Source organism: Zootoca vivipara, chromosome 12, assembly GCF_963506605.1.
Source record: "Zootoca vivipara chromosome 12, rZooViv1.1, whole genome shotgun sequence".
Taxonomy (NCBI): Eukaryota; Metazoa; Chordata; class Lepidosauria; order Squamata; family Lacertidae; genus Zootoca; species Zootoca vivipara.
The window spans coordinates 2,085,095-2,107,842 of record NC_083287.1 but is presented as its reverse complement, the minus strand read 5'-3'; the positions used below and the strand labels follow the sequence as shown (position 1 = coordinate 2,107,842).

General features: G+C 40.9%; 1 protein-coding gene across 1 annotated transcript in view; it reads left to right on the top strand.

Annotated features, from left to right (window-relative positions):
• CNTNAP2 (contactin associated protein 2) overlaps positions 1-22,748 on the top strand; it is an 869,542-nt gene that overhangs the window by 469,590 nt on the left and 377,204 nt on the right. The window contains exon 8 of the mRNA XM_035101355.2: positions 688-952. Within this exon, the coding sequence (XP_034957246.2) occupies positions 688-952 (265 nt within the window). The remainder of the gene's footprint in view (positions 1-687; positions 953-22,748) is intronic.

Here is a 22,748-nt window from a genome sequence, read left to right as displayed (position 1 = left end):
ACTCTTGCATTGTGCAGCGGTTGCGCGTGCCTGCCAGCTGCCCTTAGGGAACTAGCTTGCACCTCAGATTCAAGCAAGATTGACACACACACACACACACACACACCCGTGTGCACCATTTGATGCGTGGGGAGTTCAATCTTGTTTTCCAGTTGCAGGATATATGCGCACCGCTACTTGTTCCACACCTGACATCACATATGGCATCAGGGATTGGGCCAGTGGGTGTGGTTTGGGGAGAATGTCCTTGTGGGCCAAATTAGCCACAGGTCAGAAGTTCCCCATCCTTACGTACAGGGCTGTTGCAAAGATTGCAACTAGATACTGCATGTGTCCTCTGAACCCTTGAAATTGCCAAGCACACACACATACATGCAGTATATGTTATTTTACTTTGCATTCCAAGGTTATTACTAAATTTTGAAATGAGGAGCAAATTTAGATTTCTCAAGTGAAAGTGCACAAGGAATCCTGTGGGAAGTGAGCAGAGTTGTACATTTCTCAAGGATGTTCAGTAACTTTCATACATCCCTCAGTAGATCAACATGCTCTCTTTTGAACATTGTTTTACAGGATTCAGGAGGAAACTTTAAGGTCTCTAATAACTGGGGTTTTTTTTAAGAAATATGTCAATTTTCTCATTTGTGTGTTTGTGTGTGTTACTGTTTTTGCTTTTGTTTTTAATAGGGGAATTTAAGCTTCTCCTGTGTGGAGCCCCATACAGTGCCCGTCTTTTTCAATGCTACCAGTTTCCTGGAAGTGCCTGGCCGTCCAAATCAGGATATGTTTTCAGTCAGCTTTCAATTTCGGACTTGGAATCCCAATGGACTTCTGCTGTTCAGCAATTTTGCTGAAGGACTGGGCGCCATAGAGATTGACCTGATAGAAGGCAAAGTCAGTGTCCATATCAATGTCACTGGAGTGAAGAAAAGTCAAGTAGACATATCTTCAGGTGAGCACCATAAACTCAAGATTCTGGTTTTCTTAAAGTTCAGTCATTGTGCTTTGGCAATTTGGAGCTGTAGATTTGTGCTGTAAGGAGATACCGCTTTGGTCGTGGTGGACAAACTGAAATCTTGCATTTGAAGCACCTTATTTTTTTCGTCTATAAGACGCCCCCAGGTATAAGACACCCCCTATTTTGGGGGACAGATTTAAGGAAATGGGGGGAGAGGGCCCCTAATTTTTGACTTTTTTTAAAGGAAAAAAAACCTCATCCTATACATGGAAAAATACAGTAGCTGGTCCCAAAGGCCTCAGTGCTACCACAGTTGGAAGGAAACTGCCAGGAGAATTCTGAAGTGGATGCTATTATTTACTAATATTGGAATTGATATGTTACCTGAATTTAGTACCCTGTATCAGAAACACTGCAGTGCAGCACAAAAGAGGAGAGCTAGAAATTGATTCCTCCATGCCCCTAGAGGGGTGTGTGAGTTTGTGTGCTTTATATGTTAGTCTGAAGTGAGAAGCTTCAGGGCAACAGCAATTGTTGCCATTTTTAATGTATTTATAATGCAGTATTGATGTACATAGTGCCTTAACAGAACCAAATGCTAAGCAGACAGCTGCTCCACGGAGCTTACATTGTAAATTTTGACATTGGGGAAGACTACAGTGTGAGAGAAGGAAGGACAGGAGACATTTTATTTAACATTTTCTAAATACAATAAGCAACAATATAATGGAGCAGAGGAAGAGTAGAGATCGCTCACCAGTGCCCCAAGGACTATGAAACTGCTTAAAAAGAAAACATAGCATCCCTTTCCTCTGTTAGTTCAGCAGAATGGGATAGCAGTTTCACCTGTAGATCAGTGCAAGATCAGTTTAAGTTTGATGATGGGCAGGCAGAGCATCAGATCTTTTGATATGCTTTATACCAGGCATAGGCAAACCCAGCCCTCGAATTCACAAAGATTATAGACAGAGGCTCTGAGATTACATCCTCAAGTTCCTTTAGTACCCTTTGGATGCAGTTCATCTGGCCCTTTCATTTAAAGTAGCTAGGTGTTCCCTTACCACCTAATTTCCTATCTTGGGCGGCAGCTCCCTCCTTACAACATTTATTCTCTTATCACCAGGCTGGGCATCGCTTTGGGGTGAAGACAGAGGCAAAGTAGGTGTTGAGCAGTTCTACTTTCTCCCTGTCACCCAATAGCACTTCTCTGTCTTCTCCACACTGGTGGTCTGCGTTCAACCTGGGGATCACAACTTGTTCATGTTTGGTGTGAAATGGTGTGCATAAAAACATGGCTTCTCCAGATCAGGCTATTTGTTCATCTAGCCCAGGGTTGCTGTAGCTCTCCAGAATCTTAGGCACAGATCTCTGTTGCCAGATCCTATTTTGAAAACTGGAGACGTTGAGGATTTAAGCAGGGACCTTTTGCATGCACACAATGTTCTTTGCCATTAAGCTGTGGTTCTTCCCTATGCTTTCGTGCCCCTACTATAGAAGACAATTGTCATATATTTGATATATGACTCTCGTTTTGCCTACTCCAACTTTACAAGCACTGCCACAGAAAGCCACATGAGCTTCCTCTCCCCATCCTTCTGGGTCTCATCCTGCCTCATCTCCCTGTACCCCCCTCTAGCAATCCTAGGAAGTGTGTAGAAAGGAAGCACTGGTCATCTTTGGGGGAGCATCTGAAGCAGCCCATGGTTAGTTACCCCCTAGTAAACCATTTGGAGTTGGTGGGCTGAAAATAGAATCCATTGCTGTATGAATGCAATGCAGCTGTTGTGCAGGTGGAACAATTTGGGCATGGCTATTTCCCCCCCCCTCCTGTCACTCTGTGTAGCTACTCAGAATTACAGTGTGGCCTTTGGCAGCTTGGCATTTTCGAATGACATTAATAGAGTTAAAAGTAAACTTTTATCCTGATTCCTCCTTGAAAGAGCATCACCTTTCTGCTGCATTGTGTTTGCTTTCTGTGCAGTTCACAGAACGAGGAGCCAAAATAGACCTGCAGAGAAAACAAAGACTCTAGCCTGTTATGTTGGTCTTCAAAAACGATAGAGATTCTTTCTCCTTCTTCCAGACCTCCTTGCACATCTCACCATTTCATTTCGAGATGCTGCCAAAACAGCATACCGGTAGATTCACTGAGGTGAAACAGAGAGCCGGAGCTTTCACTGGGTTTCCAAAGCAGATCTGCACAATTGATTGTGTCTTGAGGAAGTTTGCTCATTAACTCTATGATTTGGTAAGCTGCTAAATTGCCTCACTCTGGAAACGGCCTCTATAAAAATGCACTTTCTTTTAATATCAGAAAAGTGTGGACAAACAAGAACTGCAGTAGGTGTGGATCTGGCATATTCTGCAGTGAGAAGATTGACTTGCCCAAGACAAAAGAAAGCCAGCCAAAGCTTCTGTGCTGGTTTTAGATGTGCAACTTCTGCAGATGTGCAACTTCCCATTCTTTTAAATGTTGCAGAAGGTGTGCCCTGCCTTCCGCTCAGAATACTGAAAATGCTCATCAAATTCTTACTGTGATGTGGTATGACTTACAACAGCTCCAAGCTTGTTTTTTTACATTAACCTCTTAATACTACCTTAACCTCTGATTTGCTGCCCATAATGTAATCAACCTATGCATTAAAACAGACTTCCAGTTTAAGCCTTTAATCTGTTCTACATCAAGAGCCAATCCATGGCCCCCTTAAATGCACAGAATTTGTACACTTTGCTCCATAAAAGGAAATTTCTGTTAACTTTCCTTTTCTAATTTAAATAGTATATGCAAGCTAGATGGAGGATCACCTCATTATGAGGTTAGTCCTGAATTTTACTGTGCCAGCATAAATGGACACAGAGCCTGTCAGTGTATGAATATATAAAGGTGTTTTTGAATGGCAAGAAGAGATGCTTTGGGGAAAGAAGCTTCAAAGCTGGTTCCAGCCAACTATAAGCCCTAAGAGCAAAGTGGCAAAGAAGTGGGAGAGGATTTCTGAAATGATATAAGGTAGATTAGAGAATACAGATGATGGCTTGAATTTCAGAATATTTCCCTATGATGAAAACTCTGTAAGTAGAAAATAAGCCTAGTAGGCTAGGCTAGAAACATTTCTCCTGAGATTATACCATAGTTACATGATTGAAGGGAGGTGCCCCCCCACCATGGACATCCACAAATGGTGTCGCCACCTGCTGCCTGAAATTATATAGGCTGTTATGCCGCCGCCACCACCCCAATTCTTTGCCACAGCTCCTCTTCACAAAAGCCAGTTATTTAGGCTCTAAGAGAGAGAGAAGCCAAGGACAAACCCTTTGCTCTGATTTTCCCACATTCATTTTCTTGAATGCTGGAATTCATCATGCTATGGGCATTATTTTCTTCCAAATCCATTGCATTTGCAACCGAATGGTATTTACAGCAGAGTGTCCAAACAATAACTTCTCTGACAGTTTCCCATATTTGATTCCAAGTCAGTCAGTGAGCTTCTTCTGTCATTTGTGTTATCAAAGGAAGCTTCCTGAAGAAGCTAGGCTCTGAAGAAGGAAGAAGCTGAGGCCTGTGGCTCCAGTTGTCCTGGGGTGCTCGCTCTTTCTTTCTTTCTCTCCCTCCTTCCCTGCTTTAGAAAGAATTTAAAAGCCAGTCTAGCCAGTCAAATATTGGCCATGTGGCAGGCTTGGCTAACTCTGAAGTTGAAGGGAAAGGTCTGCTTCTGACCCTGCTTCAGGAGACTTTGAAAAGATCTAGCTATCAAGAGCTCTTTCCTTAACAAAAGTTGCACTGCCAAGTTTGCAGCCTTTGTCCAAATTCCAGTGTTACAGCTGTATCCTCGTTCTTCTTGTTTCCACTGCACCACCTAGACATGATGGTCCCGTGATCCTAAGGGTGTGGAATCCCCCAGAACATCCTCTCTTGCTTCAAAGATCTCACCAGCTAATAATTCATTCAAGTATACATGCTAGAAACCTGCATTTCACCCATACCCCCAACTTTTTTAAAAAATGAAGGCAGGGATTCTCAGGATGCTAAATATGGCACCACCCAAAATACTCTGTACTTGTGGTAAATGGCAGTATGCAGACCACCTGGCCCAAGCCCAGCAGTTTCTATGTAAGCATCTCAGGATTATGGGAATTTTCTCAAGCATGCCTGCCCTCGTTCAAATTAAGCTAATGGTTTTTAAAATGTAATCACCCACTTCTGTTTGTGGTTTTTGAATGCTAAATCCCGATTTTACAGACCTTTTTAAAAACAGCTGCATGGAAACATTCAATAAGCACATCAACTTTTACTGGAAGAAGATTCCAACAAGCTTGAAAGGCTCTTTAATAGTTTTGGAAATCTGTTTTAAATGATAAACAGAACTGCATTTAGTGAAGTTCAGTGGTAATGTTGCTTTTTATGTTAATCACCCTTTAGTTAGCTATAGCTGTGTGCCATACTTTGTATGAGCAGCAGCAAATAGCATTTTGTTTGTGTTGCTGTGTAAAGTGCTGTTTTCCATGCAGTTATTTTAATTCCAAGCCTTGTTATGCAGGATTGTTACTTATTAAAATTAATCTGCTTTTTGGGGGGAAGGGGAGTAATCATTCATTTGCTATAAGATGAGCACTTGCAAAATCAGTATCAGAAACTGGTGTAATATAATGACATTATTTTATTTTATCTTTACTGCCTGTTTTCAAATGTAGCTATATTTGTGATTTCATGTCACCTCTGCAAATATCCCACCTTGCTGTCAAGCTTGCTTCCTAAATGCAATTAAAGGGCAAATGCTGGAAGATTTTATTTCAGGTGGACAGAAGGTCAGGATCTGCTGGTAGATCTCTGGGTGAATAAAAGGGCTTTCCCTTCTAAATTAGGCTGTCGAAAGGAAAAAAGATCAGAGGAAGGAGTATTCTGTTGTAGACAGTAGAATAGGCTGTGGGGTGTGTTAGATTGCAGTGCGTGTATGCCAGAACAGTTTCTTCAGTTTCCAAATGTGCTTACAAATTCAAAAAACATTGGTGACCCTCTACAGAACAAATTTCACAAGGATCTCAGGGAACTAGTAAAAATCAAAGTAGATTCAGGCAAGCCTCTCTTGATTTTATTATTAAAGGTTTTTTTTAGCATTGTTTGTTCTTTCAAATACTTTATTTGATGTTAGTAACCTTTACAACTGCTCTGTAAAGGTGAAGACAAACCTACCTATCATAAAGCATGTCGGAACTGCTTCTGGCATGTGTGCATTTGTTTTGGGGTCAAAGTGACATGTTTAAGCCACTTCTACAACACAGAGACACTATGGTGATCTTCACCCTAAAATAGGTCAATATTGTCCTGATACCCAAGGGGTGGAGAAGCTTTCCTACTTACATAGTTATTGATGACACTCTGACCCACTCTATTCTACCAATTCTTCTGTTTTCCCTTTAGAAGTAGAAAAATACTTGAGTATAAAATATATTTATTCTAGCCAAAATTCAAGCAAAGGTAAGGATACACAAAAAGGAAAGTGCTGGAAAATCCACCAGATCTCTTCTTACTGTTTCTGCCACAGTGGTTTCCATAGCTGCAGAAGTGAGCTCCCCCCCCCCCAAAAAAAACAAACAAAAAGAAGAACAAGGGAAGTTATCTTGTAGCAATTCAGACCACTGGCTCATCTCCTTGAGTACTGTCTTCCCTGACTGGCAACAGCAGCACTCTAGGGCAGGGCTCCCCAGTATGGTGCCCTCCACTTCTTGTTGGACTATGACTCTCATCATCTCTGACGATCGTCCATGATGGCTTGGTCCGGTGAGAATTGGGGTACAACCACAGACTGGGGAAGAGAGTGCTAGAGTTGTAGACTGGATTTAGGGGGAGGGTTTCTCTCTCTCTCTCTCTCTCTCTCTCTCTCTCTCTCTCTCTCTCTCTCCTCTATATATAGCAAATTGCTGAAAAAATGTAGACAACTGACTTTAAGACTGGAAAAACAAAACACTGAGAGAACCAAAACTGAGAAATCCTTCCATCCCTATTCATGGATTGTTTCCTTGTATTGGATACTTAATTTCAGCTCCAAGTCTGGGCCCTTTATTCATATGTGCCTAGTAGAGTAGTGGTAAAAGAGAGTTCAGGTTTTATTATATAAACCTCTTTCCCCATGATGAAGCTGCTGCCAGATCTACAAGCAATACAGCAGTGTGAATGTGTGTGAATTTATCACACACATTTTTACTAGCATTGAGTGGTGCCAGGCTGGGCTGGCTATCTTTTGGGCCAGATATTCCAAACCTTATATTCATTTTGTTATCAGCTCGACCTGATGCAGTTAGTAGTCTCCTGAAATATGAGCAGCCATTGATCTCCTGTCATATATTGTGTATTTCCTGGGCTCTGTGGTTGGTTGGCCATAGAATATATATTTATATCTTGCCTAGATATTGGTTTTTATTCTTTCTGACTCAGTGCCCAGTTAGAAATATTCTCTCTCTCTCTCTCTCTCTCTCTCTCTCTCTCTCTCTCTCTCTCTCTCTCTCTCTCTCTCTCTCTCTCTCTCTCTCTGAAACACCTGCCTAGCTTTGCTCCTTACCCACTTTCTTTCACACGGGGAAAAAAAGGGATGGCCAATTTGTTTTGGTATGAAAAACAAATCCTGGTGGATCAGACCAGAAGGTCCAGCCAGGCAGCCCCTCGGGAGCTCACAAGCAAAAGTGATGGAGGTGACCTGCCCTGTGGTTTGTCCCTACCATCTGGTCTTCACTCTCCGAGTCTGAGCAGTGGACAGACTATTCTGCTGAGCATCACAGAGCTACTTTGTGGAAGCAACCTGCTGTTCACTTGTGGGCTTTTTGCTGATTTCCCCCCCCCCTGGATTGCTTCTATTTTCTTTATTAAATGTTGCATCCATTTTATATATTGCTTTTAATGTTGATCTCGGTAGCTGCCTTCTGGGGTCTAGGCCAAAAGACAGTGTACAGATATTTTAAATCAAATAATATTACACACAATAAGAAATAATCAGTAGCAGTTTGCTTCTCAACTTGGAAATTCCATTTAGTTCTCCTAGCTAATAGCCAAGTATTTTATATATATATTTTTCAAAGTAGGGACCATGACTGCATTTTGTGACCATGAAAGCCTTGCATGTTGGTCCAAATCCTCTCATGTTTATTCTAAATAAACCCAGCATTTAACATCAGTTTTCCTTGGCCACTTATCTGAGATACTCCAATAAAGCCAAAGACTGTGGTCTCATCCGCATCCTCAGGTGCTTGTCCCATGCCCTGAAAGAAAGGGACCAAGGAGTCCCCCCCCCTGGAAAACCTGATCTTTAGTGATAAATTGGAACCAATGGCAATACAGTCGTACCTCGAGTTGCGAACACCTCGGGTATTTTTGTGCATGCGCAAAGCGTGAAAATAGCGAAAATAGCGCTTTGCGCATGCGCAAAATGGCGTTTTCAGGTTACGAACTATTCGGGTTACGAACTGTGATCCGGAACGGATCGCGTTCGTAACCCGAGGTACCACTGTAGTGGAAAACCCGGTTGCCATTTGTTCCAATTCAGTGCTAAGCCTTGGGTTTTCCCAGGGGGACAAGCGGATGTCGTTTTTATTGCACATTCACCATCAGTTGTGCTTGTGAGGCACCAGCACTTAGGCTTTGTATACATACTATCAGTGATTCTTATTCTTTCATTAAAATACAATACAATTAATGAAACCATAAAACCAGGGACCATCATAAAACAACAATCCAGATCAAGGCCAGTTTCACCTTGGCTTACATAAAATTTGCCAGTGAACAGCTTTGGCCTGTGGAAGTTACAGTTCTGCAAGTGCCACGTAATGCTCAGTGCACATCTGGGAGGAGTTGATTTTTCAGCATATCAACACTGGAACTCCCTGCCTATTGATCAGGTACCTTCAATTGTATGTCATGATGTACCTTGTGCAACTGCAGAAAAGTAGCATATCAAAAGAAGAAGAAGAAACCCTGATTGTGAGCACACAATTCATTTATACATACTTGGTTTAAAATCCTGATGATTTTTTCTGTGCATTATGGACAAATATTTACTGTGTTGAATATACTGCTTAGATTTTTATTTTTGATTATGTGGCTTATGAAAATGTCTTAAATGTGTGTTTGAAACATTTGCAGCAGCTGTTTACGGCTCACAGGTCAGAAATAGGTCGTAGATGGGGAAGACCCTGGAAAGCTGCAGTAGACAATGCTGGTCACGGTAGACCAGTGGTATAAGGCAGGTTCTTTTATCTTTAGACAGAAAAGGATTGTAGCCACGAAATGATAATGACAAGTCTAAAAGGGAACAATGACTGGGGGCTCTGTGCATCTGTGAAGCCATTTTGTTGGTGCACAGGTTTGGTGTGGGTTCTTTTTTGTGTTTTGCCTCTGAGTGCACACTAAGCTGACTCGTCAGCATTTGCTGAAATGTGCGCAGTTGGCTTCTGCTGTATATCACCAGTAAGCAAAGAAGTCAACATGCCAGTCTCTCAATGAGCCTCATGTTGGGGGGAAATCCCCGTGCCATCGTTAAATTAGTGAGCGTTCTTACTGCCACTTTATCCTAGATTTTTTTCAGTGCCAGGAAAGTTAAGAATGTCAGCATTCCATTATGAATGCTGAGCTTTAGAAACTAATAAGTTGGCAGTAGCAATCCCCTCCAGGTTAAAACCTGGCAGGGAAAGTCTTTGCCTAGGAGCCAGTAAATGTTTTGTTCAACCTAAGCAAAGGAACTCCACTCAGTCTGACTTATTTCAAGTTGTACCATTAAATTTGAAATTCAAAGCTGCCACCCAGGAAGCAGGAAATTTGGCAACCTAATACTACCTCAGATTAAGTTCTGAAAGTCCCCCAAACTTCTAGAAATGGTAAAAATTTATAAGCATTGAGAGGTGGTTTGCTGTAGACATATTCTGCACATTTTTTTCCAGTAAATGAGCCCATCTTTTACTATCTTGCAGTATAATTATCTGCTCATCTCCCTGCATCAATTTATTTCCTTGATACCCAGCACGGACTCATTCACCCTAAAGGGAAGCAGGTGGCCATATTGCTATTTACCATCCACTGACAGAAGATTATCTTAAATTTCCACCTGCTCACCAGAGAAATCTGACTTGTAAAAACTCACAATGGGGCAAAATGAATTCCCATAACCTCTGGCTGTTTGCACAGAATCACTTACTTTCCTGACTTTTGCTCTTTGGGGTGCAACTTCCTTGAGTTTTTTTTAAAAAAAAAAAAATCATTCCTCACTCTGTGTGACACTAAACTAGTTCATATAGTTTCTATAACCAGAAGCCTGAACTGTCTGTTTTAACTCACTTTTGTAAATATATGGCCTGTAACCACAGTCATCTTGCCCTTGGTTACTCTGGCAAGAGTGGCTTGTGCTGAGCATAAAGGAAGAGGAATGGAGAAGTTGGGCATTGATAGCCCTGGACCTCCGAGGCTCCTTTAACGTTCTGGTCCAGCACTTGGAAAATGTATCTGTGGCAGTTTCTGCTTGGATCTTGAGTGTCAGCCTCTCCTCCTCCATCTCTCCTTGTTTCTAACCATCTGCACAGAATGCAAGATAAACCCGGCAGCTTCCACAACATCTGTCTGCTTTTATTGTTAGAGAGTTTTACACATAGTGGATTTCCCAACCAGATGGGCGGAGTATAAATAAATTATTCTTATTCTTATCAACGTAACTGAGAAAGAAGTTTAAACATTTCTGTTGTGTAGATTAGGAATGTGTGAAATATTTCCTATTATTTCTATGATTTTGTTCGACTTGAAGAAACCTGACATTTAGCTACAAAAGTAGGTATGCAATGTTCATGGAGTTAGATTCTTTGACTGAAGAGGCTGTTTGTGGACCCCCCTCGCATGTGAGCCTGTTTCTCTATGGAAAGTGCTGCCTGTCTTGCCGTCACTCACAGTTATTCTCATCTAAATTCCTAGTGCTTATCATTGTTCTCCATCTAATTGCTTCCCACATACTTGTCCTTATTGCACATCAAAGTGCTTTCTACTATTTTTGTTCCATTTATTTTGCTGTTCTATTCAGGTAGCTTAATTCTGCACCATGTCACCAACATTCCCCATTCTTTCTGAAAGACCTACATTGGCTCCCAGTACGTTTCCGAGCACAATTCAAAGTGTTGGTGCTGACCTTTAAAGCCCTAAACGGCCTCGGTCCTGTATACCTGAAGGAGCGTCTCCTCCCCCATCGTTCTGCCCGGACACTGAGATCCAGCGCCAAGGGCCTTCTGGCGGTTCCCTCACTATGAGAAGCCAAGTTACAGGGAACCAGGCAGAGGGCCTTCTCGGTAGTGGTGCCCACCCTGTGGAATGCCCTCCCACCAGAGGTCAAAGAGAATAACAATTACCAGACCTTTAGAAGGCATCTTAAGGCAGCCCTGTTTAGGGAAGCTTTTAATGTTTGATTGATTTCTGTATTTTAATATTTTGTTGGAAGCCGCCCAGAGTGGCTGGGGGAACCCGGCCAGATGGGTGGGGTATAAATAATAAATTATTATTATTATTATTATTATTATTATTATTATTATTATTATTTCAAAGGTAAAGGTATAGGGACCCCTGACCGTTAGGTCCAGTTGCGGACGACTCTAGGGTTGTGGCGCTCATATCACTTTATTGGCTGAGGGAGCCGGCGTACAGCTTCCGGGTCATGTGGCCAGCATGACTAAGCCGCTTCTGGCGAACCAGAGCAGCACACAGAAATGCCGTTTTACCTTCCCGCCGGAGTGGTACCTATTTATCTACTTCACTTTGACGTTCTTTCGAACTGCTAGGTTGGCAGGAGCAGGGACTGAGCAATGGGAGCTCACCACGTCGTGGGGATTTGAACCACTGACCTTCTGATTGGCAAGCACTAGGCTCTGTGGTTTAACCCACAGCGCCACCCACGTCCCTACCCATTCTTTCAAGGATATGCATTAATTCTATGAAAACTTGTAGCTTTATTCAGGACTCTTATTCATAACTTCATAGGCAATTTTTGCCCATTTGTTGACATCTTAATGTAGGTTAGTTTACTGTAGTAGTAGTAGTAGTAGTAGTAGTAATAAATAATATTTATATCCCGCCCATGTGGATCAAACCTAATTGTTCAAATTCTCTGTGCCCTATCAGTAAATGCCTTATCTTCTATACATCCAGGGAAATGGGATTTGCCAGAGTACCACAGCAATAGTTGCTTTTATCTCTAGAAAACTGTACATTATTGTTAGTGAGTCTGGAACACTGTCCACTGGGCATGTACCCAGCGTTGCTCAGGAATTCTAAGAAATCAAAATATCACTGTAGTTTGGGAATCAGTGGTTAAAATCAGTGCAGTTTTTCAAAGGTTCAGCCCACTGTGCTGATGCAGAATGGTGTCCAGTTGTATCCAAGCATAAATGACCTCTTTGGTCTCAGGAACCATCATGGAAAATCTGGTTATGATATCTTAAGAGGTGTCCAAATGCATCGCAAACAAACATCTTTCCAAAGACTATATGAAAGCACCTTAGAAACTTTAAAAAAATAAAATACTAAGATTTCTAAATTGATAATGCAGAGCTCTGCACAAGTCTCCCAGGGGACACCCAACCAGGATCAAGTCAGGGGGTGGGGCTTGTGCATAATTTGGGGTTCTAAAACCTCATACAGTTGGTAGAGGGGCAGGGGAAGCAATTGCTGCATCCCTTACTCCGTCCCGACCACACTGTTGCCTGCAGGAAGGTTGGCTCCCTCTGGGTGCTGCTTTGCCAAGGTGTGCTTATGCATAAGCCCAGTGGCAAAGCAGATCTCAGCAGATGGCACCCTTGGTGGCCAGGATCTGTCCTGTGTTGCATGGGCACAGCAGTCAAGCCAGGCTGCTTACCCCCTCCTTCCCATAAGCCGCCATGTCGTTGCCCCAACTTGTCCCAGTTCGGTGCAGTTCAGGCCACAGTGGCCCCTGCCTCCATGCTACCTGTTTCCACTCCAGCCACCACTGTAGCAAAATGGAAGCCAACTACCTCCACCAGACTTGCTTCACTCACTCTCCCATTACCACCATAAACTGACTCCTGTATCTGCTGTCACCATCACCATGGGAGCCATAGCCAATGGTGAGAGACTGACCAACTCCCAATGCTGGCTAAACATGGGGGCCGCAGCCTTTTCTTCTCTCCTCACCACCCTCCAGTCTTAGGGTTAGGTCTCCGCCTCTTGGGGCATCTGCATTCTTGGCTATCCCTTTGCAGGACTGCTGGGGTCTGCTCCTGCCTCCTGTTTCCTGCAGGTAACACGCTGGTGAAACAGATCTCTGCAGCCAGCAGGATTGGTGTTGAGGAGCAAAGGGTTCAATCCTGCTCAGTGTGACTGCATGTATGTGTTCCCCTGCTGGGAACGGGGGGAGCACAGCTGTTTCACAGCTCTCTCTTTGGATTCCCTTAACATTTTGATGTTGGGTTCCCTTAGCATGAATGTCAGCTAGATAGATGAATTCTTTTTTTTTTTTTTAATTATATTTTTTATTAAACATTTTATCAACACACATACAGAACACAAATACAAAAAGTAAACATCAAAATACAGAAATACAAAAATACAAAAATACAACAAAAAAAAAAAATATATATCATCTCTAATCCATTTTAATATTCATTGTCCTCTGGCTTCCCCAATTCCCTACTATCTGATTTTCTTTTTTATAAACTTCTGTAGCAGTTTCTAAATCATCCTTCTTACCCATCATATAGTCTCTTTAACACTTCAAAAATTTCATCTTTATATCATCTATCATATTTTCTCCCTTTCAATCTTCTATTATTTCCCTATTGCCTTAACTTCTTTATTTTCCTGGATGTTCAAAATCTAGTTTTCAAATTCATACCCTATGTATATTTTAAATTTCTTCCAATCTTTTAAAACTTTGTCATTTGTTTGGTCCCGGAGTCTTCCTGTCAATTCTGCCAATTCCATATAATCCATCATTTTCATTTGCCATTCCTGCCTCGAAGGCAGTTCCTCTTTTTTCCAATATTGTGCTATTAAGATCCTAGCGGCTGTGGTGGCATACATAAACAAATTAACATCGTCCTTGGGGATTTCTTCCCCAATTATTCCAAGCAAAAAGGCTTCCGGTTTTTTCAAAAATGTGTTTTTAAACATCTTTTTCAACTCATTATAAATCATTTCCCAGAAGCCTTTTATCTTAGGGCATGTCCACCACATATGGTAGAATGAGCCAACATCCTGCTTACATTTCCAACATTTATTGTCGCTTTTGTGATACATTTTAGCCAGCTTGACCGGCGTCAAATACCATCTATACATCATTTTCATCAAATTTTCCTTCAACACAGTACAAGCCGTAAATTTCATACCCTTCTTCCACAATTTTTCCCACTCCGACATCATCACATTATGACCCAAGTCCTTGGCCCATTCAATCATCACTGATTTTGTTTGCTCATCTTTCAAATGCCATTCTAGCAACAAATTATACATTCTAGACAAATTCTTGTAGTCTGTCTCTAATAACTCCGTTTCTAATTTCGACTTTTCTATCTGGAATCCTATTTTTTTATCTAGCTTGAATGCTTCATTTATCTGCACATACTGAAACCAGTCACTCAACCTATCTTTCAGTTGTTCATATGGCCTTAACTTAAAGTGGTTTCCCACCTCCATCAGGATATCTTTGTATTTCAACCTATTCTCATCCATATTTGTCCTTTTAGGTTTCTTTGCCTCAAGTGGTGAGATCCACCTAGGAGTTTTTCTTTCCAATAGATCTTTGTATCTAATCCAAACATTAAACAATGATTTCCTAATTATATGGCTTTTAAAACCTTTGTGTAATTTTACTTTATCATACCATAAATATGCATGCCAACCAAACGCATTATCATGGCCCTCTAAATCCAACAAGTCATCATTGTCTAACAAAAACCATTCCTTCAACCAACAAAAAGCTGCGGCTTCAAAATAAATCTTTAAGTCTGGCAAGGAGAATCCTCCTCTTTCTTTTACATCAGTCAAAAGTTTGTATTTAATCCTGGGTTTCTTCCCCTGCCAGACAAATTTAGACAGTGTCTTCTGCCACTCTTGAAAACATTTCATTTTGTCAACTATCGGTAGGGCCTGAAATAAAAACAACATTCTCGGCAATACATTCATTTTAACGGTTGCAATTCTTCCCATTAAAGACAATTTCAACCTTGACCATACTTCCAAATCTCTTTGGATTTCTTTCCAAAGTTTCTCATAATTGTCTTTATACAAGTTCAAATTTTTTGACGTCATATTAACTCCTAGGTATTTCACCTTTTTTACACACTTCAGTCCTGTGCAATCCTCTATATTCTGTCTCTCTTGCAATGTCAAGTTCTTTTCTAGTACTTTAGTTTTCCCTTTATTTAACTTAAAGCCTGCCACACTGCCAAACTCTTGAATTATCTGCAGTACTCTCACTGCACTCTGTTCAGGGTTCTGCAAAGTCAGTACTAAATCGTCTGCAAAGGCTTTTAACTTATATTGTTTTGTACCCACTGTAATTCCTTTAACACCATCATCGTTCCTTATCATATTCAACAAAACCTCCAGAACGGAAATGAATAGCAGGGGGGAGAGTGGGCACCCTTGTCTTGTTCCTTTCTCAATTCTTATCTCTTCTGAGACCACATTATTTACAATAATCTTAGCTCTTTGCTCAGAGTAAATACCATTAATCCCATTAACAAAGTTTTGGCCAACCTCCATTTTTACAAAATTTCTTTTCATAAAATTCCAAGAGATATTATCAAAAGCTTTTTCGGCATCTACAAAAATTAACATTGCTTTGGTGTTTATTTTCACTTCCAATCTCTCAAGAATATCTATTATAATTCTCACATTGTCTTTCATATGTCTACCAGGCAGGAATCCTGCCTGGTCTTTATGAATTAAGTCTTTCAACACCCTTTTCAATCTTGATGCCAAAATACTAGCAAATATCTTATAGTCCACATTTAATAAGGAGATTGGTCTGTAATTTTTAACCTGAGTCTTATCCACATCCGGTTTTGGTATCAGAGAGATAAAAGCTTCTTTCCAAGTCTCTGGTGCTTTGCCCCCCCCTAAAATCTCATTTGCTACCTCCATTAATGGTTGTATCAACCAGTTTTTTAATGTTTTGTAGTACTTGGAGGTAAGTCCATCAGGTCCTGGGGCTTTGTCGTTTTTCAATTCTTGTATTGCTGTTTCAACCTCCTGTCTTGTAATCAATCCATTCAGTAGGCCCTTTGTTGTGTTGGAATTTTTTGCAGTCCATTTTCTTTTATAAACTTCTCAATTCCATCTAAATCTTCTTTTTCCCTTTTATATAACTGTTTGTAATATTTTGTAAAGCATTTCCGTATCTCTGCAGGGTTCTCAATAGATTTTCCTTCATCCATAATCTTTATAATTGTATTCTCTTTTTGTCTTTTCTTCAATTGCCAAGCCAACAATTTTCCACATTTATTGGCCGATTCGAAAGATCTTTGCTTCATTCTTCTAATTTTCCATTCAATTTCTTCATTTATTATTTGGGAGTACTGCACCTGCAAAGCTTTTATCTCTTTTTGAACTTCCTGACTTTTTGGATTATCTCTCAATTTTTTTTCTTTTTCTTTCAATTTGTCTAAAATCTTTTCCTTCTTTTCATTCCTCCTCTTCTTCCAAATTGTATTCTGTTGAATCAAGAATCCTCTCATTACTGCTTTGCCGGCATCCCAAACCATTGTAATATTTTGTCCTTTGTTCAGATTTAATTCAAAATAATCTTTCAACATCTTCTGGGCCTTATTATTTATCTGCTCATTTCTCAGTAGAGAGTCATTCATCCTCCATCTAAAAGAACCCTGCAGGTACTGTTTTAACTCCATTAAAACTGCGTTGTGGTCTGAATAAGTTCTGGGGCATATCTCGCTTTTTGTCACTTTTGGACATAAGTCCTTTGTAATCCAAATATAGTCCAATCTACTTCCTGACTTTTGCGAGTCCGAAAAAAAGGTGAACTCTTTTTCTAATGGATTTTTTAGCCTCCAAACATCTACTAAATCAAAATTCTCCACCAAATCAAAGAATGTTTTTGGAAGCTTGCCATCATTAGATATTTTTTGTCTTTGAGTTCTATCCATCATAGTCGATACAGCCCCATTAAAATCTCCCATCATTATGATCTTATAATCCAAATATTCCAACAGCGCAGTATGAATGTTCTTGAAAAAGTCTGATTTAGCTTCATTTGGTGCATAAATTCCAAGTATCAAACATTTTTCGCCTTGCAGAGATATTTCCACTGCGATATATCTCCCTGTTTCATCCTTAAACAATAGTCTAGGGTTATATTTTTCCTTTACATAGATGACTACCCCTCTTTTCTTAACTTTATCAGAAGATATAAATTCTTGGCCCAATAACTTATTTTGTAAAATTCTTCTATGAGTCCTAATTACATGGGTCTCTTGTAAACAGATAATGTCCAAATTCTGTTTTTTAACTACATGATAAATCTTCCTTCTTTTAACGCATGAATTTAGTCCATTCACGTTCCACGAAAGTACTCTTAACGCCATCTTGTTTTACTTTAAAGTTTAATCTTCGTCTCCTGGTCCAGCGCCAATCCCTGCTCCTGCTCCTGCCAGCAATTCTAAATCGAATGCTCCTGGTCCAGCTCCTGCTCCCAAACCTTGGCCTCCTCCAGTTGGTGATTTAAAATCCTCTGCGTGGCTTTCCAAAAATCTTCTTTTATCCTCAACCGATCGGATCTTGTATTCTTTTTGTTTGTATTTAAATGCCAGGCCTTCTGGAAATTTCCATTTAAAGAAAATATTTTTCCTCGTCAGAATCGTTGTCAGGTCTAAATATTTATTTCTTTTAGCCAAAAAGAATTTAGGAGTTTCTTTAAACAAAATTACCGTATGCTGGAGAACTTCCAATTTTTTCTGGTAGTGGTGACCTAGTATCTTATCTCTTTGCTCCTTTGTTTGAAAAACCACTATACAGTCATTCAAGAAATTGGAATCCTTTTTCTTTTTTGGGCCTACTCTGTAAGCCCTCAAAATAGTGGCTTTTATCTCTTCTTTGTCCAGGCCCCACCAATCAGAAAATTCTTGTGCGATTAAATCTCCCAAATCTCCTTTTCCCTTCTCCAGCTCCGGCAAATTCCTGAGTCTTAATTGATTCTCCTTATCCCGTAGTTCAATAAAAGCAAGCCTAATTTGTGTTTCTTCCTGCAACTTTTCTAAGTCTGTTAGCTTAGTTGTTTCAATGTCTGTTACTCTCACATTTAAACCAGAGACCTGTGTTTTAACTTCCTGAAGATCTTTTTTCATCACACCAAATTCTTCTTTAAATTCCTGGAGACACTTTGTGGTGGCTTTTACCTCTTTAGTTAAACTTTGTAGACTCTGCTTATTTTCTTTCATAAATTCCAAAATTTGCTCTTGAAAAGCTTGATCTTTAGAATCCCTTCTCAATTGCATTTTTTTGTCGGTGCCCGACATTTTTTATTTATATATTCCACCTTTATGATTGCCAAATAATTTGTAATCCACCAGGCAGCTAATGTGCCTTTCCAAGCCAGAAAACTGTAATCCACAATGCAATTATTATGTCTCTAATTCCAAAGAGATGCCTTCTTTGCAGAGTCCCCAATTTTATAATCCACTTAGCAGCTAGCGTGCTAGACCAGTGGGATTCCTGCCCTTAAAATTATTTTGTAATCCACACAGCAGCCAACGTGCTGGAAATCACATAAGTTCTTCCACAACCAAACCAAAAATCATTTGTAATCCACACAGCAGCTGATGTGCTGGAACACACTTTCTCTTTCTCCAAAACCCAAAATATTTTGTAATCCACACAGCAGCCAACGTGCTGGAATTTACTTTCGTTTCCTCTTAGTTCAAAACACCCCTGTATTACCAACAGAGGCTGCAATGCTGGAAAACACTCACTTTCCCCCAGCTGGCTCCCAAGGTCATCAAACCTTCTTGTAACCCAAACAACTGGGTAGGTGCTGGAAATCAGGCTCCTTTCTCACAGGCGGCAAGTACTTTCTTTCTGTCCATAGGGGTATAATCAAAATCCAACAAAGTCTATTGCAGTCTTCTTAATATAACTTAGTTCCAACAATGTGGCAAGTCCTTAACTCTCAAATAACACTGTCTCCAATTTTACAAATAGTTAAAAAGAGGCAGACTTCAACAGCTCTTTTTCAATTCTTTTGAGGCATTGTTACACTAACAAAGCCTCTATTCTCTGGCTGAGCTGACAGGTCCTCCGTTTCCAGCAAATGACTCCCTTTAGATCTTTATTGCTTAATTGCTTAATTGCTCTCTAAGTACACCTAAATCGTCTCCCCCCCCCCTCTCTATGGGGGAGGTTTGACAGCTCTCCAGAAAGAGTCTTAGAAAGAAAAAAGTCTTTGCGGCTTCAGTAACTTTTGCTGCTGCCGTTTCAATCAGTAGAAAGGGGCTGGCTTCCTTCTTTTAAACCCCTTATCCGTGGCCAATTTATTCCAAATTAAGTCAGATTAATATCCTAAGTACTCACGGTCCATTCTTTAGCCTTTTGTTAGGAAGAATCGCCCGCTGTTGCCATTCAGTCCTGCGGCTTCACGCTGTCAAGGAGAGTGCTGTGTCCACCATAGCGCTGCAGCTCCGACCCCCTCGCTCTCGGGGGCTCAAAATTAAGCCTTTCCGGGGAAGGGGGAGCCCGCAAAACTGCGCTGCCGGACCGTCCATGTTCTCAAGAAGCCCCTCTTGAGATTTCTGAGGGCGCCCGCTTCGCCGGAGCAGGGCGCCCAGTCCTTGACGCGTCGGTTTCAGCTCAGCTGAACTGAAACCCGACTGAATGGCTGCGCGGCACGACAGGAAGCCCCTAGATAGATGAATTCTTCTCTGTCACATGGCAGGTGGTGTGTCTTTCAAGAGCCATAGCATTCACTTGAGAAATACAGGAGTTGCTGTTCGTTAGGGTTTTTGTCTGAATGCCTAGCAAGATAATGTTAAAAACAGTTGTTGTCTTCCTTTTTGTTTTATCAATGCAGCCATGGAATTGCATTATATTGCACATAGCACAATTTATGTTTGGCCTCCTACAGTTCAGCTCTCATTTAAAAGCATTCACAAAAGAGACTTTCAAATTGTTTCTATTTTTAAAAAAACAAACAAACCTGGTACTAGTTTGCCTGAGATGAGGTTTTGACTGCCAATGAGGAGTTTGTTTCCCAGGGAGATCAGTTAACTTGTTTGTTTTGTGTAGCACATCTTAAATGAGTTTCTTTCCTTATTTTAAATATATATATCACACATAAACCTGTTGTCCCCATTTAGTCAGAAAGATCAAACCATTTAGGTTGCATTCCAGCCTTTAGTAACTCTTGCATTTGAAATAAATGGGACCCTTTTCATAATGGGATGTCCCTGTTCATAATTTTTAAATGCAATATATTTAATGATTTTCAGAAAACAAGAAGAAGTATAAACAACAAGAAGAAAAGGAACATCTGGATAATATTATCCCAAAACAGCCCTGCTCATAATTAATGGCAGGATTTTGCCCTTAAGATTCATTTCCTCAGTTTTGATTAAAACAATCAAATGCCATTTGCCTATTACTGTTTGTGTGATTTTAATATTATGGCTTATTAAGCAACAAATCACAATTCCCACTAAATTTCATCTAAAGTCTGAGATCCATATTTGGACAAAACAGCTATGGAAATGTTGAGTGAAGCTGAAAGAGCTCTCAGGATTTCTAGAGATGCAGGCAAGAAAAGGAGTGGAGAAAACACTGTCGACAGCTACTCACACCAAGGAGATATCAAGTCAAACCTACACAAAGTGGACTGAGAAAGCTCTGGGATCAGTGTCCCAATATTTGCCAACATCTTGGTGATTCCCTAGATTTCCGTGTCTTATTCAGTTTTATGCCGTTAGTACACTGTGACAAACACGCTGGACCTTCAAGTCACATGCATGCTTGCTTTGTGGATTAACTTCCACTGAATACAGTGAGATCAATTTCAAGAATAAGATCTGACAGTGTTCAGAGGAGAAACACTGATCAATCAGGTTGCTCTCAGCCGGTGACTGAGAAAGAAGTAGGGGGATTTTCATTGGCAGCCCCCACTGGCTGAGAAATTGATCTTCCATCTGTAACAAATTCTGGTCCACAGGTCAGAAGCAGCACCAGACACGAACTTGGAACACCTGGTTCCTGGAAGCGAGATAAGCCTGTGTTGTTGTCAAGCAGTGGTCCAACTACAAGAGGAATGGTCCCTTTTGGGTTGCACAAGAGCCCCACCCCTGCATTCTTTTACTATGATTAGAGGGGGAGTGGGGCTGTCATCCCTTTGAGGGGTAGCGGGAATTCCTTTCCCACAGAAGTGTGTCTGGCACCTTCCTTAGTTTCTGTCATATGCTGAAGATGTGCCTTTTTACCCTAACCTTTCATACCTGAGACAGACAGTTTTAGGACTTATCCTATTCTTGAGACTGAAATCTGTTTTAAACTGTTGTTAATGTATTTTTGAATTGCTGTAACTGAGACCATATAGTGAAGGGCAGGTAAGAAATCAAAATAACAAGCATAACAACAACAGGGAAGATGATTATGATGTAATGAAAAGCCACAGCTTATCATTCTGGAAATGAGCTACAGCAAGCCCTGGGCATGCGTGCTCTTCCTCTCTTCTCCTGGCAGAGCTCGGAGGAGGGGCTCACGAGCTTTCATTTCTTTTTCTTTTTTTTAGTAACATCAGTTTAGTATTATATCCAGATCCCAAACTATAGTTTATCTTAACTATAATTTGTTGATGCAGGTTGACTTATTTCAAATGAGCCATAGTTAAGATTAACCACAGATGTCAGGTTGGGATGACACAATGAGCTGCAGTTAATAAAAAATGGACATGAAAGTTTCCAAAGTCTGCAAGGAGGTGCTCAGCAAGGAGAGGGAACGGGAAGCCTTAGGCTTGCTATGGTGGTTCTCATCATAATGAAGCTTGGTTTACTGTGATGTCCAAACACAGCCATTGTCTCTTACTTAAGACAAGCCCTTCAGTAATGTAGCATCTGTGTATACGTATAGAGGGAGATGACACAATTGCAGGGACTTTTTCTCATCACCATCCATCTATTTTTAAGGCTGAGCATTCTGAGCATTATTGGAAGATTCACCCACACAACTCTGGATGTGCCTTGCTGGTGTGGTGCTACTAGCACTGTAAAAAGGTTGGAGTGAAAGACCAGGGAAGAAGGAAACTGTATTAAGTTGTGAGAACAGAGGGGAAAGACAACTGAGGAGGACAACTCTTATAGCCTAAGCAGGCATTTAGTATAGTGAGATGAATCTGAAGGAAAAGGAGAGCAAGTTTTTTCCCTTCATGGCTGATACCATAGCCATGAGGTCTTCAAGTGACACAAAAGCAAATTCATGGAACTTGGTGTTTGGTAGGAGGAGAGGAAACTCTCCCATCTGAAATATTTCTTCCATAATGCTCCCATAATGTTGGGGACGCAGGTGGCGCTGTGGGTTAAACCACTGAGCCTAGGGCTTGCTGATCAGAAGGTCAGCGGTTCAAATACCTGTGATGGGGTGAGCTCCCATTGCTCGGTCCCAGCTCCTGCCAACCTAGCAGTTCGAAAGCATGTCAAAATGCAAGTAGATAAATAGGAACTGCTACAGTGGGAAGGTAAATGGTGCTTCCGTGTGCCACTCTGGTTTGCCAGAAGTGGCTTTGTCATGCTGGCCACATGACCTGGAAGCTATACGTTGGCTCCCTTG